This window comes from Myxine glutinosa, chromosome 6 (genome assembly GCF_964187855.1).
Source record: "Myxine glutinosa chromosome 6, kmMyxGlut1.1, whole genome shotgun sequence".
Classification (NCBI taxonomy): Eukaryota; Metazoa; Chordata; class Myxini; order Myxiniformes; family Myxinidae; genus Myxine; species Myxine glutinosa.
The window spans coordinates 150,642,595-150,657,004 of NC_136266.1; the positions used below are offsets into that span (position 1 = coordinate 150,642,595).

The following is a 14,410-nucleotide window of genomic DNA, read 5'->3' on the forward strand; positions in this document are numbered from 1 at the left end:
AAACAAAACAAACATACAAAACACAGCGTACAACACAGAAACAAAACAAACATACAAAACCCAGCGTACAACACAAAAACAAAACAAACATACAAAATACAGTGTACACCAAAACAAAACACAAAATACAGTGTACAACTACACAAAAACAAAACAAACATACAAAACACAGTGTATACCAACACAAAAACAAAACACAAAATACAGTGTGCAACTACACAAAAACAAAACAAACATACAAAACAGTGTATACCAACACAAAAACAAAACACAAAATACAGTGCAACTACACAAAAACAAAACAAACTTACAAAACACAGCATATACCAACACAAAAACAAAACACAAAATACAGCAAACAACGACACAAAAACAAACATACAAAACAGCGTACGTCAACACAAAAACAAAGCAAAACATACAAAACGTATAAAACATACAAAACATGGTGTACAATAACACAAAAACAAAACACAAACATACAAAACATACAAAACACAGTCTCCAACTACACAAAAACAAAACACAAACATACAAAACACAGCGTACAACACAAAACAAAACAAACATACAAAACATAGTCTACAACAACACAAAAACAAAACAAACATACAAAACACAGCATACAACACAAAAACAAAACAAACATACAAAACACAGTCTACAACAACACAAAAACAAAACAAACATACAGAACACAGCGTACAACACAAAAACAAAACAAACATACAAAACACAGCATACAACACAAAAAACAAAACAAACATACAAAACACAGTCTACAACAACACAAAAACAAAACGAACATACAAAACACAGCGCACAACACAAAAACAAAACAAACATACAAAACAGTCTACAACAACACAAAAACAAAACACAAACATACAAAACACAGCGTACAACACAAAAACAAAACAAACATACAAAACACAGCATACAACACAAAAACAAAACAAATGTACAAAACAAACATACAAAACACAGCGTACACCACAACAAAACAAACATACAAAACACAGCATACAACACAAAAACAAAACAAACATACAAAACACAGCGTGCAACACAAAACAAAACAAACATACAAAACACAGCGTACACCAACACAAAAACAAAACACAACTACACAAAAACAACACAAATATACAAAACACAGCATACACTAACACAAAAACAAAACAAAAAATACAGTCTACAACTACACAAAAACAAAACAAACATACAAAACACAGCATATACCAACACAAAAACAAAACACAAAATACAGTGTACAACTACACAAAAACAAAACAAACATACAAAACACAGCTTATACCAACACAAAAACAAAACACAAAATACAGTGTACAACTACACAAAACAAAACAAACATACAAAAAACAGTGTACAACAACACAAAAACAAAACACAAAATACAGCTCACAACGACACAAAAACAAACATACAAAACATACAAAACACAGCGTATACGAACACAAAAACAAAACACAAACATACAAAACACAGTGCACCCAACACAAACACAAAAACACAAAACAGTGTGTATAACACAAAAACAAAACAAACATACAAAACACAGCGTACCCAACACAAACACAAAAACAGTGTACACCAACACAAAAACAAAACACAAAATACAGTGTACAACTACACAAAAACAAACATACAAAACACAGTGTATAACACAAAAACAAAACAAACATACAAACACAGCATACAACACAAAAAGAAAACAAACATACAAAACACAGCATACACAAAAACAAACACAAAAACAGTGTACAACTACACAAAAACAAAACAAACATACAAAACACAGCATATACCAACACAAAAACAAAACACAAAATACAGTGTACAACTACACAAAAACAAAACAAACATACAAAACACAGCATATACCAACACAAAAACAAAACACAAAATACAGTGCACAACTACACAAAAACAAAACAAACATACAAAAAACAGTGTACAACAACACAAAAACAAACATACAAAACATACAAAACACAGCGTATACCAACACAAAAACAAAACACAAACATACAAAACACAGCATACAACACAAAAACAAAACAAACATACAAAACACAGCGTACACCAACACAAATACAAAACACAAAAACAGTGTACACCAACACAAAAACAAAACACAAAATACAGTGTACAACTACACAAAAACAAACATACAAAACACAGCGTATAACACAAAAACAAAACAAACATACAAAACACAGCATACAACACAAAAACAAAACAAACATACAAAAACAGCGCACACAAACGCAAACACAAAAACAGTGTAGAACTACACAAAAACAAAACAAACATACAAAAAACAGTGTACAACACAAAAACAAACATACAAAACATACAAAACACAGCGTATACCAACACAAAAACAAAACACAAACATACAAGACAGTGTATAACACAAAAACAAAACAAACATACAAAACACAGCGTACAACACAAAAACAAAACAAACATACAAAACACAGCGTACACAAACGCAAACACAAAAAAGTGTACTACACAAAAACAAAACAAACATACAAAACACAACATACACCAACACAAAAACAAAACACAAAATACAGTGTACAACTACACAAAAACAAAACAAACACAAAACACAGCATATACCAACACAAAAACAGTGTACAACTACACAAAAACAAAACAAACACACAAAACAGTGTATACCAACACAAAAACAAAACACAAAATACAGTGTACAACTACACAAAAACAAAACACAAAATACAGTGTACAACACAAAACCGACAGGATGGCCTCGAGGTCACATTCTCCTCTAAGCTGTCCAGCCTGGGTTTGAATCCTGACTCAGCTATAAACTATCATCTCGGTGTTTAACAGACAGGGTTACTCATTTAATGTGTGCCGTCCCTCCGATAGATGTTAAACTGGGTGTCCCATCTTCCGACATTATTTGATGCATGTTAAAGATCCCATGGCGTCCTTCATGAAGAGTAGACGAGCAATCGCCGGCACACGGAACAAATTACAAATTGCTACCTGAACTACTGCTGGGAAGGCAATGGCAAACCACCCAGTATAACCCTTGCTTCGGAAACTGCTTTGGCAGCACTGATGCTCTGTAACGAATATGGTTTATCAGATATCAAATAATGTAACAACTGAACAGTGAAAACAAACAACAACCTGAACTGAAACGAAAGCTGTTTAAAAAGGATAGAGCATGGACATGTAGAGAGGGGAGGGGAGTGGGGTAACGGGAAGTGGGAGAGGGAGTGGGATGTGAGGGGAGTGGGGGAGAGACATGGGAGTAGAGGAGGGAGCTGGATGTGAGGAGAGGGAGAGAGGAGAGGGAGAGGGGGGTGGGGGTGACAGAAGAGTGGGGGAGACAGAGGAGTGGGGGAGACAGAAGAGTGGGGGAGACAGAGGAGTGGGGGAGACAGAGGAGTGGGGGAGGAGACAGAGTGGGGGAGACAGAGGAGTGAGGGAGACAGAGGAGTGTGGGAGACAGAGGAGTGGGGGAGACAGGGGAGTGGAGAGAGACAGGGGAGTGGGGGAGACAGGGGAGTGGGGGAGACAGGGGAGTGGGGGAGACAGGGGAGTGGGGGAGACAGAGGAGTGGTGGAGACAGTGGAGTGGGGGAGACAGAGGAGTGGGGGAGACAGAGGAGTGGGGGAGACAGAGGAGTGGGGGAGACAGAGGAGTGGGGGAGACAGAGGAGTGGGGGAGACAGAGGAGTGGGGGAGACAGAGGAGTGGGTGAGAAAGAGGAGTGGGGGAGACAGAGGAGTGGGGGAGACAGAGGAGTAGGGGAGAGACACGGGAATGGAGGAGGGAGCCGGATGTGAGGAGAGGGAGAGGGCGTGGGGGAAACAGAGGAGTGGGGGAGACAGAAGAGTGGGGGAGACAGAGGAGTGGGGGAGACAGAGGAGTGGGGGAGACAGAGGAGTGGGGGAGGAGACAGAGTGGGGGAGACAGAGGAGTGAGGGAGACAGAGGAGTGTGGGAGACAGAGGAGTGGGGGAGACAGGGGAGTGGAGAGAGAGGGAGTGGGGGGAGACAGGGGAGTGGGGGAGACAGGGGAGTGGGGGAGACAGGGGAGTGGGGGAGACAGAGGAGTGGCGGAGACAGTGGAGTGAGGGAGACAGTGGAGTGAGGGAGACAGAGGAGTGGGGGAGACAGAGGAGTGGGGGAGACAGAGGAGTGGGGGAGACAGAGGAGTGGGTGAGACAGAGGAGTGGGGGAGAAAGAGGAGTGGGGGAGACAGAGGAGTGGGGGAGACAGAGGAGTGGGGGAGACAGAGGAGTAGGGGAGAGACACGGGAATGGAGGAGGGAGCCGGATGTGAGGAGAGGGAGAGGGAGTGGGGGAAACAGAGGAGTGGGGGAGACAAAAGAGTGGGGGAGACAGAGGAGTGGGGGAGACAGAGGAGTGGGGGAGACAGAGGAGTGGGGGAGACAGAGGAGTGGGGGAGATAGGAGAGAGAGGGAGTGGGGGGAGACAGGGAAGTGGCTGAGACAGGGAAGTGGCTGAGACAGGGAAGTGGCTGAGACAGGGAAGTGGCTGAGACAGAGGAGTGGGGGATACACGGGAGTGGGGAGAGAGGAAGTAGGGGGAAACAGAGAAGTGGGGGGAAACAGGGGAGTGTGGGGAAACAGGGGAGTGGGGGAGGCAGAGGAGTGGGGGAGATAGGAGAGTGAGGGAGTGGGGGGAGAGACAGGGAAGTGGCTGAGACAGGGAAGTGGCTGAGACAGGGAAGTGGCTGAGACAGGGAAGTGGCTGAGACAGGGAGGTGGCTGAGACAGGGAGGTGGCTGAGACAGAGGAGTGGGGGATACACGGGAGTGGGGAGAGAGGAAGTAGGGGGAAACAGAGAAGTGGGGGGAAACAGGGGAGTGTGGGGAAACAGGGGAGTGGGGGAGGCAGAGGAGTGGGGGAGATAGGAGAGTGAGGGAGTGGGGGGAGAGACAGGGAAGTGGCTGAGACAGGGAAGTGGCTGAGACAGGGAAGTGGCTGAGACAGGGAAGTGGCTGAGACAGGGAGGTGGCTGAGACAGGGAGGTGGCTGAGACAGGGACGTGGCTGAGACAGAGGAGTGGGGGAGACAGGGGAGTGGAGAGAGAGGGAGTAGGGGGAAACAGGGGAGTGGGGGGAAACAGGGGAGTGGGGGAGACAGAGGAGTGGGGGATTCAGAGGGGTGGGGGAGACAGGGGAGTGGGGGAGTGGGGGAGACAGAGGAGTGGGGGAGACAGGGGAGTGGGGGAGACAGAGGAGTGGGGGAGACAGAGGAGTGGGGGAGACAGAGGAGTGGGGGAGGAGACAGAGTGGGGGAGACAGAGGAGTGTGGGAGACAGAGGAGTGGGGGAGACAGGGGAGTGGAGAGAGACAGGGGAGTGGGGGAGACAGGAGAGTGGGGGAGACAGGGGAGTGGGGGAGACAGAGGAGTGGTGGAGACAGTGGAGTGGGGGAGACAGAGGAGTGGGGGAGACAGAGGAGTGGGGGAGACAGAGGAGTGGGGGAGACAGAGGAGTGGGGGAGACAGAGGAGTGGGTGAGAAAGAGGAGTGGGGGAGACAGAGGAGTGGGGGAGACAGAGGAGTAGGGGAGAGACACGGGAATGGAGGAGGGAGCCGGATGTGAGGAGAGGGAGAGGGAGTGGGGGAAACAGAGGAGTGGGGGAGACAGAAGAGTGGGGGAGACAGAGGAGTGGGGGAGACAGAGGAGTGGGGGAGACAGAGGAGTGGGGGAGGAGACAGAGTGGGGGAGACAGAGGAGTGTGGGAGACAGAGGAGTGGGGGAGACAGGGGAGTGGAGAGAGACAGGGGAGTGGGGGAGACAGGGGAGTGGGGGAGACAGGGGAGTGGGGGAGACAGAGGAGTGGTGGAGACAGTGGAGTGGGGGAGACAGAGGAGTGGGGGAGACAGAGGAGTGGGGGAGACAGAGGAGTGGGGGAGACAGAGGAGTGGGGGAGACAGAGGAGTGGGTGAGAAAGAGGAGTGGGGGAGACAGAGGAGTGGGGGAGACAGAGGAGTGGGGGAGACAGAGGAGTAGGGGAGAGACACGGGAATGGAGGAGGGAGCCGGATGTGAGGAGAGGGAGAGGGAGTGGGGGAAACAGAGGAGTGGGGGAGACAGAAGAGTGGGGGAGACAGAGGAGTGGGGGAGACAGAGGAGTGGGGGAGACAGAGGAGTGGGGGAGACAGAGGAGTGGGGGAGGAGACAGAGTGGGGGAGACAGAGGAGTGAGGGAGACAGAGGAGTGTGGGAGACAGAGGAGTGGGGGAGACAGGGGAGTGGAGAGAGAGGGAGTGGGGGGAGACAGGGGAGTGGGGGAGACAGGGGTGTGGGGGAGACAGGGGAGTGGGGGAGACAGAGGAGTGGCGGAGACAGTGGAGTGAGGGAGACAGAGGAGTGGGGGAGACAGAGGAGTGGGGGAGACAGAGGAGTGGGGGAGACAGAGGAGTGGGGGAGACAGAGGAGTGGGTGAGACAGAGGAGTGGGGGAGAAAGAGGAGTGGGGGAGACAGAGGAGTGGGGGAGACAGAGGAGTGGGGGAGACAGAGGAGTAGGGGAGAGACACGGGAATGGAGGAGGGAGCCGGATGTGAGGAGAGGGAGAGGGAGTGGGGGAAACAGAGGAGTGGGGGAGACAAAAGAGTGGGGGAGACAGAGGAGTGGGGGAGACAGAGGAGTGGGGGAGACAGAGGAGTGGGGGAGACAGAGGAGTGGGGGAGATAGGAGAGAGAGGGAGTGGGGGGAGACAGGGAAGTGGCTGAGACAGGGAAGTGGCTGAGACAGGGAAGTGGCTGAGACAGGGAAGTGGCTGAGACAGAGGAGTGGGGGATACACGGGAGTGGGGAGAGAGGAAGTAGGGGGAAACAGAGAAGTGGGGGGAAACAGGGGAGTGTGGGGAAACAGGGGAGTGGGGGAGGCAGAGGAGTGGGGGAGATAGGAGAGTGAGGGAGTGGGGGGAGAGACAGGGAAGTGGCTGAGACAGGGAAGTGGCTGAGACAGGGAAGTGGCTGAGACAGGGAAGTGGCTGAGACAGGGAGGTGGCTGAGACAGGGACGTGGCTGAGACAGAGGAGTGGGGGAGACAGGGGAGTGGAGAGAGAGGGAGTAGGGGGAAACAGGGGAGTGGGGGGAAACAGGGGAGTGGGGGAGACAGAGGAGTGGGGGATTCAGAGGGGTGGGGGAGACAGGGGAGTGGGGGAGATAGGGGAGTGGGGGAGACAGAGGAGTGGGGGAGACAGGGGAGTGGGGGAGACAGGGGAGTGGAGAGAGAGGGAGTGGGGGGAGACAGAGGAGTGGGGGAGACAGAGGAGTGGGGGAGACAGGGGTGTGGGGGAGACAGGGGTGTGGGGGAGACAGGGGTGTGGGGGAGACAGAGGAGTGGGGGAGACAGAGGAGTGGGGGAGACAGGGGAGTGGGGGAGACAGAGGAGTGGGGGAGACAGGGGAGTGGGGGAGACAGGGGAGTGGAGAGAGAGGGAGTGGGGGGAGACAGGGGAGTGGGGGAGACAGGGGAGTGGGGGAGACAGGGGAGTGGGGGAGACAGGGGAGTGGGGGAGACAGAGGAGTGGCGGAGACAGTGGAGTGGGGGATACAGGGGAGTGGGGGAGACAGGGGAGTGGGGGAGACAGGGGAGTGGAGAGAGAGGGAGTGGGGGGAGACAGGGGAGTGGGGGAGACAGAGGAGTGGTGGAGACAGTGGAGTGGGGGAGACAGAGGAGTGGGGGAGACAGAGGAGTGGGGGGGACAGAGGAGTGGGGGAGACAGAGGAGTGGGGGAGACAGAGGAGTGGGGGAGACAGAGGAGTGGGGGAGACAGGGGTGTGGGGAAGACAGAGGAGTGGGGGAGACAGAGGAGTGGGGGAGACAGGGGAGTGGGGGAGACAGAGGAGTGGGGGAGACAGGGGAGTGGGGGAGACAGGGGAGTGGAGAGAGAGGGAGTGGGGGGAGACAGGGGAGTGGGGGAGACAGGGGAGTGGGGGAGACAGGGGAGTGGGGGAGACAGAGGAGTGGCGGAGACAGTGGAGTGGGGGATACAGGGGAGTGGCGGACAGTGTACGTACTGTACATATAAATAGTAATTAATAAATTACAATTGTAATAAATAATATTATATTAAAAAATTTCTGTATTGTGATTCCCAACTTGAAAATTGTTTCCAACAAAATTAATTGAATGAACCGTTTACAGAGCATTTCTCATAAATTCAAAGTTTTTGACTGAACAACCACCCATACCATAGGCAGCATTGACGTAGTGAGTCGCGTCGGTACTTTCTCTGATCGAAATCTACAGCTTCCCACAATAATTGGATCAAAAAGGGGAAAAATATTCCTTCCTATTAATCACGACGTCTTCAACAGAAATAGTAAATAGTACATCCATTATGAAACAAAATCATTACCTTATGTAATGCCTATTTACTGTACTGACTTTTTGAAGATAAATACATTACTAATTCATTCAAGCCATAACCACCAAAGTTAATACAATTGAAGAATTGGGGTTCAGGATGGTCGTTTTCCAAAATAGGAGCACCCTGAAATGTCTCAGCAAGTCTTTTCTCTTGATTCGGACTTTGTTCATGACTCCAGTGGTTCCCTCAACAAAGCACATCCTCCTTCAAATAAATGTCAAGGAGATCAAGTGTACAAGGATTGGTCAGGATGGAAAACATTGAATGAGAAGATGTCAGTCCACACCTCGATATATCGGTTCCACCGAGAAACGTCCAAACAGGTACCTGAGGATTGACCAACCTACAGAATGTATGTGAAACTCCGCAAGGATTCGCCCATTTATTGAAGGGACTTACACACAAAAGACCGGGATGCTGTGGACACCGTTTTTATTTCCCAAACACCGCAACACCGTAGAGTGCAAATTCCTCCGCAACAGGAGGCAAGAGCTAAGGGGCAGTCCATGCTCATACAACAAGTTGAAAATGATACACAGGAACCTTCGGACAACAGTTTATGACAAAATACATGACTCTACTGTCTCGAAAGTCATCGTCACAAGTCACGACCGTTATTCATGTGTTCGGAAAAAGTGATCATGCAGGAAAGATGCACACAACATCTTTGGGTATAAGGCAACACTTCTGGGTTTTAAGGCAATTTGTTCATCGAATCGTTGTGTTTAGCAGTGGCAGGATTTCAATGAAAACATCCTCAGAGGTGCAACATAACGTCTCCGACAAAACCGTATCCCTTGTAAGAAGGTGCTCCATTATCGGTAGTGGTAAGAAAAGAAAATAGTGACTCAAGATAACCATGAAAATACACTTGTGATATTGTTATTCATTACGAACTTTCTGTTTGCACTTTGGTGAAAAGCATTCCTGAAATAAAGATTTGATTAGGCTTGTATTTATCATTATTGCATTCAATAACATCATCTTCCTTTCAATTTGGAAGCGAAGAGGAACCTCAACAACCTTATGAGGCTTGCACAATAATCTCCCAACATTTAAACAGTTGATGAAGTTATTTCATTATTTTTCTTTAAGTTAACATCTGTGCTGTCTCAGTGTACCTTCGGGCAAGACGACAGTGAGGTGGGCACTCGAGCAAGCTACACCGGTACCGCTAACAGCCACGCATGTGTAGACACCCGCATCCTTGGGCAAGCAATCCTCCAGCCAAAGAGCCCCATAGACTTCGGTTCCGTGCTCTAGTTGAACTCCATCTCGAAACCAGCGCAACTCAGGCCTCGGAACGCCAGAAACTGTCACCCGTAACCGGATGTCGCATCCAGGGGCAATCGTGCAATCGTACAGACCGCGCAGGAATGCTGGAGGGGAGACCTCTGGTCCGTTCTGCAGATCCACCTGGCCATTCGCAGATTGAAGAGGTTCGCTCGAGTCTCGCCTACCTTGCTTGTCCGAGTTGGTTGGGCTGACTGCACTGACTGTCCAGCCTTGCCTTACTGTCTGAGATCTTGCCTGCATTTACGGTGCCAAAAGCAGCAGACCCCTACAGGTCAAAACTGAACCTGGCCTTGATTTATGGTTGTAGACCGACAAAACATACAGCTGTATCACATTACCTCCATGCACAAGTGAAATACCTGCAAAATCACCACGCTTTCAAAAGCACTACAAAGCAAGAGAAACCATGACATAACACTGCTCTACATATGCTCATGTCCACATGACATGGAATGACACTCTCCCGCCTCTCCCATAGACCCACCCCTAAGTTCTTTCCTCTGGGGCAGTGGATGGTATTTTTAACATGCGGTGTATCCGATTGCTTCGGTCTGGCAATTGTATGGCCCAACATGGTGGAAGGAACGGTTCGAGGAAAATAGCCATAACTGAGGATTTGAAATAGGAGGGAACGAGACATTATCGATGTGTTGTCGTCATTTGAGGATGCTCGAGTAAAAACTTTCATCAATTCATTGGCATGTTCTCATTTTAAGCAAGATTTTATGATAATAAATTTGGTAAATGTTGAAGCATCAGCTCAATCACATAACCCTGCCCTATTGAAAAAAAAAATACAAAAGGGTTTTGTAATTGTAAGGCAAAATGAGTGCAACACTGCAAAGTATTCCGAGTGACGTGTAGTCATGGTGACATTGTCGTCTGGACGAGTTCTTGAGCAGCACAGAGTGACGAGTTGGTTCGGGTCCAGGATGCGTCAACAATGACCGTCTTCACTCATCGTGACAACAGGGCAGGTGTCATCGATTCCTTGTAAATATAGTTCAGATCTACCTGGTGTCGATGGCGTGGCGTTGCAGTGTTCCACTCTGTCAGGAGCCAAAGGGTTTTGAAAATCAACTTGACCTTCAGCCTTGTGTTGTTCTGCAGCTTCTCTCGTAAACACAGACCAAATATCGAGCATCTCTGCAATATGTTCATCTGCAGAAGCAGCCCCTAAAAAATCTTTCTTTCCAGGAGTTCCAAGCTTATTTTCATTCGTTCCATGAAACATCATCTCAGCACCAGGTGAAGGACTGCTTTTCATGGCCTGTTGGCCATGATCTCCCCATTGTTGAATGTGAGAGGCAAACACCGAAGGCGATTCTGCAAAATCCAAATCCTCGCTGCTTGGAAACTCCTTTTCTTTCCATGGTATGGCATCAATACCGCAATTGTTGGAATTGTTGGAATTTTCTCGTTCTCTTTGTAACCACCGTTGACTTGAACTTCCAAAGACAGGGGAACTCATTGGGCTTCTCCTTGGACCCTTTTTCACGTTTACCTCAACGACCTCTTCAACTTCAACCCACTGCCTCTGCCCGAGTGGTCCAGCAGCACCACTGCCTTGTGTTGCTGCCATCACTTCCTCAGGACTGCTGATCATCACAGTTGGAATCCCCGTTGTGCTTGCATGGCCCATGGGGCTGACCGAGCCAGGTCTCTCCCAGGTTAATCCAGGTGACGGAGCCGAGGGTTGAGCTGTTGGCTCATCCCCTTGTGTGACAAATTTCACATAGTCGGCCAACTCGGTGCTTCCATGAATCGAGTCGATGTTACCCTCAAAAGAAGACACCCAGGGGGGACATGGCGATGCTTCTCGAGGGGACATGGTGAATGATGAAGGGGGTATCGGAGAGGTCGAGTGAGACGAGTAGCGGCCAGGTGAACATGCTCGCTGTCCGAGACGAGGGCTCCTCACCACCGTGGTGATGGTTTCTTCTCTGTTGGGATAAACACAGCTGATGTGAGCTCCATGATATTCTCGAATACAACTTCACCAGGTACATAAAGCAAATTAAATATTTGATCAATTTTGCATCATTTACTGTATATGTAGCGAATATGTAAATACGTACTCGTACATGCGAAAAGCAGGGTTAGGCATTTGGTTGCGTCCGTACGTGTGGTATATGTGCTTGTCTACGTTTAAAAAAATCATTGCCTCCGCCTGTATAATTTTTTTATTCATAAATATGACGTCATAGGTCACGTGGTACAGACGCCATCTTGGAAAAACATTACACCTCCATATCTCCGAAACCGCTCAATGGAAAAAGTTTAAGTTGGCTCATTGTAAAGAACTCTGCATGGGGAATAATTTTTGTCAATGTGGATGTCATTGGTGCCTTAATTATGACGTCATAATTTGACACGGACAACGCTTAGTCTGATCAGTTTGAAATTTCTTGAGTGTAATCTACGTAACAATTATATTAGAGAATGTAAATTGATGATGTCATTGCTCACGTGGTCTGGCAGCCATTTTGGATGAAAGAAAAAAAACCCTTCAAAAGCAGAAGAGTTGACTCGCACCAAGTTGACTGCACAGGGTAAGTATTCTATGAATACCATCTTGTTTTATTTTATTTTGAGAACAGTGAACAGCACATTATAGAACCTTGTGTAATAATTAATTGCTTCAGCTATGCGGCCATTAATTACATTTGCTGATCAACTGAAATGCAATTCTTTGCTCATGCTAAACTAACATTAGTAATGTGAGGGATAAAATGATCCAAATTGGGGGAAAATAAAATGTCATTCAATATGTGAGGAATTTTCAAACCAGAATGGTCCAATGACACTGACAAGGAGTGCTTCGTGATGACATCAAGTGAGTATCCCATGCAATGCCATAAAGCTGATGCATTCAGAGTAAAGCATTTGGGATATGTTCCATAATATTACAGTACAATGAGCTGTAAGAGTGAATTACTTTTTGACCTATGGCAGTGGCCTGGCCACCACTGCCCATCACAAATCCATTGATTCAGCGCAGTTATTTGTGATATTCATTCTCACTCTTCCAATCTTAAATGTTACATTCCCTTATCTTAAATCCTCACGCTATGCCATTTGTGCAGCGATGATTTGGATTTCAAATCACCGTCTGATGATATGTGTAAATTCTTTGCCGAACATGTTTATCATCTCCATTATGATCAGTGCATTAAAAAGTGTTCTGGATCCAGCAAACCAGCAAAGAGAAAGATTACACCAACAACAACAACATGCATTTTAAGGCCATTTTCCCGGCTAGAGCGAGGGTTAGCCTTGCGGACCCCATGACAATCTTCTCCATTTTGCCCTATTTTCTGCATCTCTCCTTGTTAACCCCCTTGCCTGCATTTCTTATTCCACCATCTTTAGCCAAGTCTTTCTCGGTCTTCCCTGTCCTCGACTTCCTTCTACATTCATTTCCATCACTCTTCCCAACCAGTCACTTTCATCCTTCCTCAACACATGAGCAAACCACCTCAACCTGCTCCTCAACAAAGCATCAATCACAGGCTCTATTCCCATCATCTTTCACAATTCATCATTTGTCTTCCTCTCTCTCAACGATACGCCACACATCCACCGAACCATTCACATTTCCACCCTTTCCAGCCTTCGTTGCTGCTCGACGTTCATTACCCATGTCTCGCTCCCATAAATCATAACACTTCTCACACATGCAGCATACACCTTTCCCTTCAGCTTCAACGACACTCCCCTCCTCATCAGCACGCCACTCAGTTCCCAAAACTTCTTCCATGCACATCTGACTCGAGCAACCATTGCAGAGTCTGATCCACCTTCTCCATTCAGCATGTCTCTGAGGTAGCAAAATGTTTTCACACCTTCCAGCTTCACACTGTCTCCAAGATCCAACTCAACATTTCCTCCATCTGCAGCTCCCTCTGTGTACACCTTACATTTGAATGTAGCTGCCACACTGGTTAATTACCCTCTCAGACCACTGCATTTTTGATGAACCCACTCAGCGCACATTAGCATTGAATGGAGTTCACTCCGACACCCTTCTTGCACACAACACATGGCCACTTCCTAGTTCTTTCCACCTCACCACATGCTTCACCACTTGCCATCACCTTCGTCTTTCCGATATTCACCTTCAGACCTTTTGTCTCCATACATTCCTTCCACTTGTTCATCTTTTCCTTCAGTCCATCCATACTTTCTGCAATCAACACCAGATCATCTGCATACAACAACTCCCACGGTAAACCCTCCTTTACGTTCTGAGCCAGCACCTCCATCACAGCTACAAATAGTAGTGGACTTAGTACCAAACCCTGATGCACTCCCACCTTCACCTGAAACTCACCACTGTTCCCGTCCTTCGTCCTTACAGCTGTGCGCACTCTTTTGTACATTGCCATCACTACTCTGATCATCCATTCCTCCACTCCTAACTTCCTCAATGCCCATGTCAATACTTTGCGTGGAACCCTATCGAATGCTTTCTCCAGATCAACAAACCCAAGAAACAACTTCTTCCTCTTCTCCATGTACTTCTCCTGCAACTGCCTCACAATAAAGAGCATGTCTGTCATTCCTCTTCCTGGCATAAATCCAAACTGCATTTCGTCGATCTTCACCTTCTTCCTTATCCTCCTCTCCAACACCCTTTCCAATACCTTCATTCCATGCTCCAATAACTTTATCGCTCGGTACGAGCCACACTC

General features: G+C 47.8%; 2 protein-coding genes across 2 annotated transcripts in view; both read right to left on the reverse strand.

Annotated features, from left to right (window-relative positions):
• LOC137413928 (striated muscle preferentially expressed protein kinase-like) overlaps positions 1-10,188 on the reverse strand; it is a 165,838-nt gene extending 155,650 nt beyond the window's left edge. The window contains exon 1 of the mRNA XM_078780752.1: positions 9,542-10,188. Coding sequence (XP_078636878.1) covers positions 9,542-9,956 — 415 coding nt within the window. The 5' untranslated portion in view covers positions 9,957-10,188. The remainder of the gene's footprint in view (positions 1-9,541) is intronic.
• The window catches only part of OBSCN (obscurin, cytoskeletal calmodulin and titin-interacting RhoGEF), a 377,067-nt gene continuing 371,492 nt past the window's right edge, over positions 8,836-14,410 (reverse strand). The window contains exon 89 of the mRNA XM_078780751.1: positions 8,836-11,659. Coding sequence (XP_078636877.1) covers positions 10,654-11,659 — 1,006 coding nt within the window. The 3' untranslated portion in view covers positions 8,836-10,653. The remainder of the gene's footprint in view (positions 11,660-14,410) is intronic.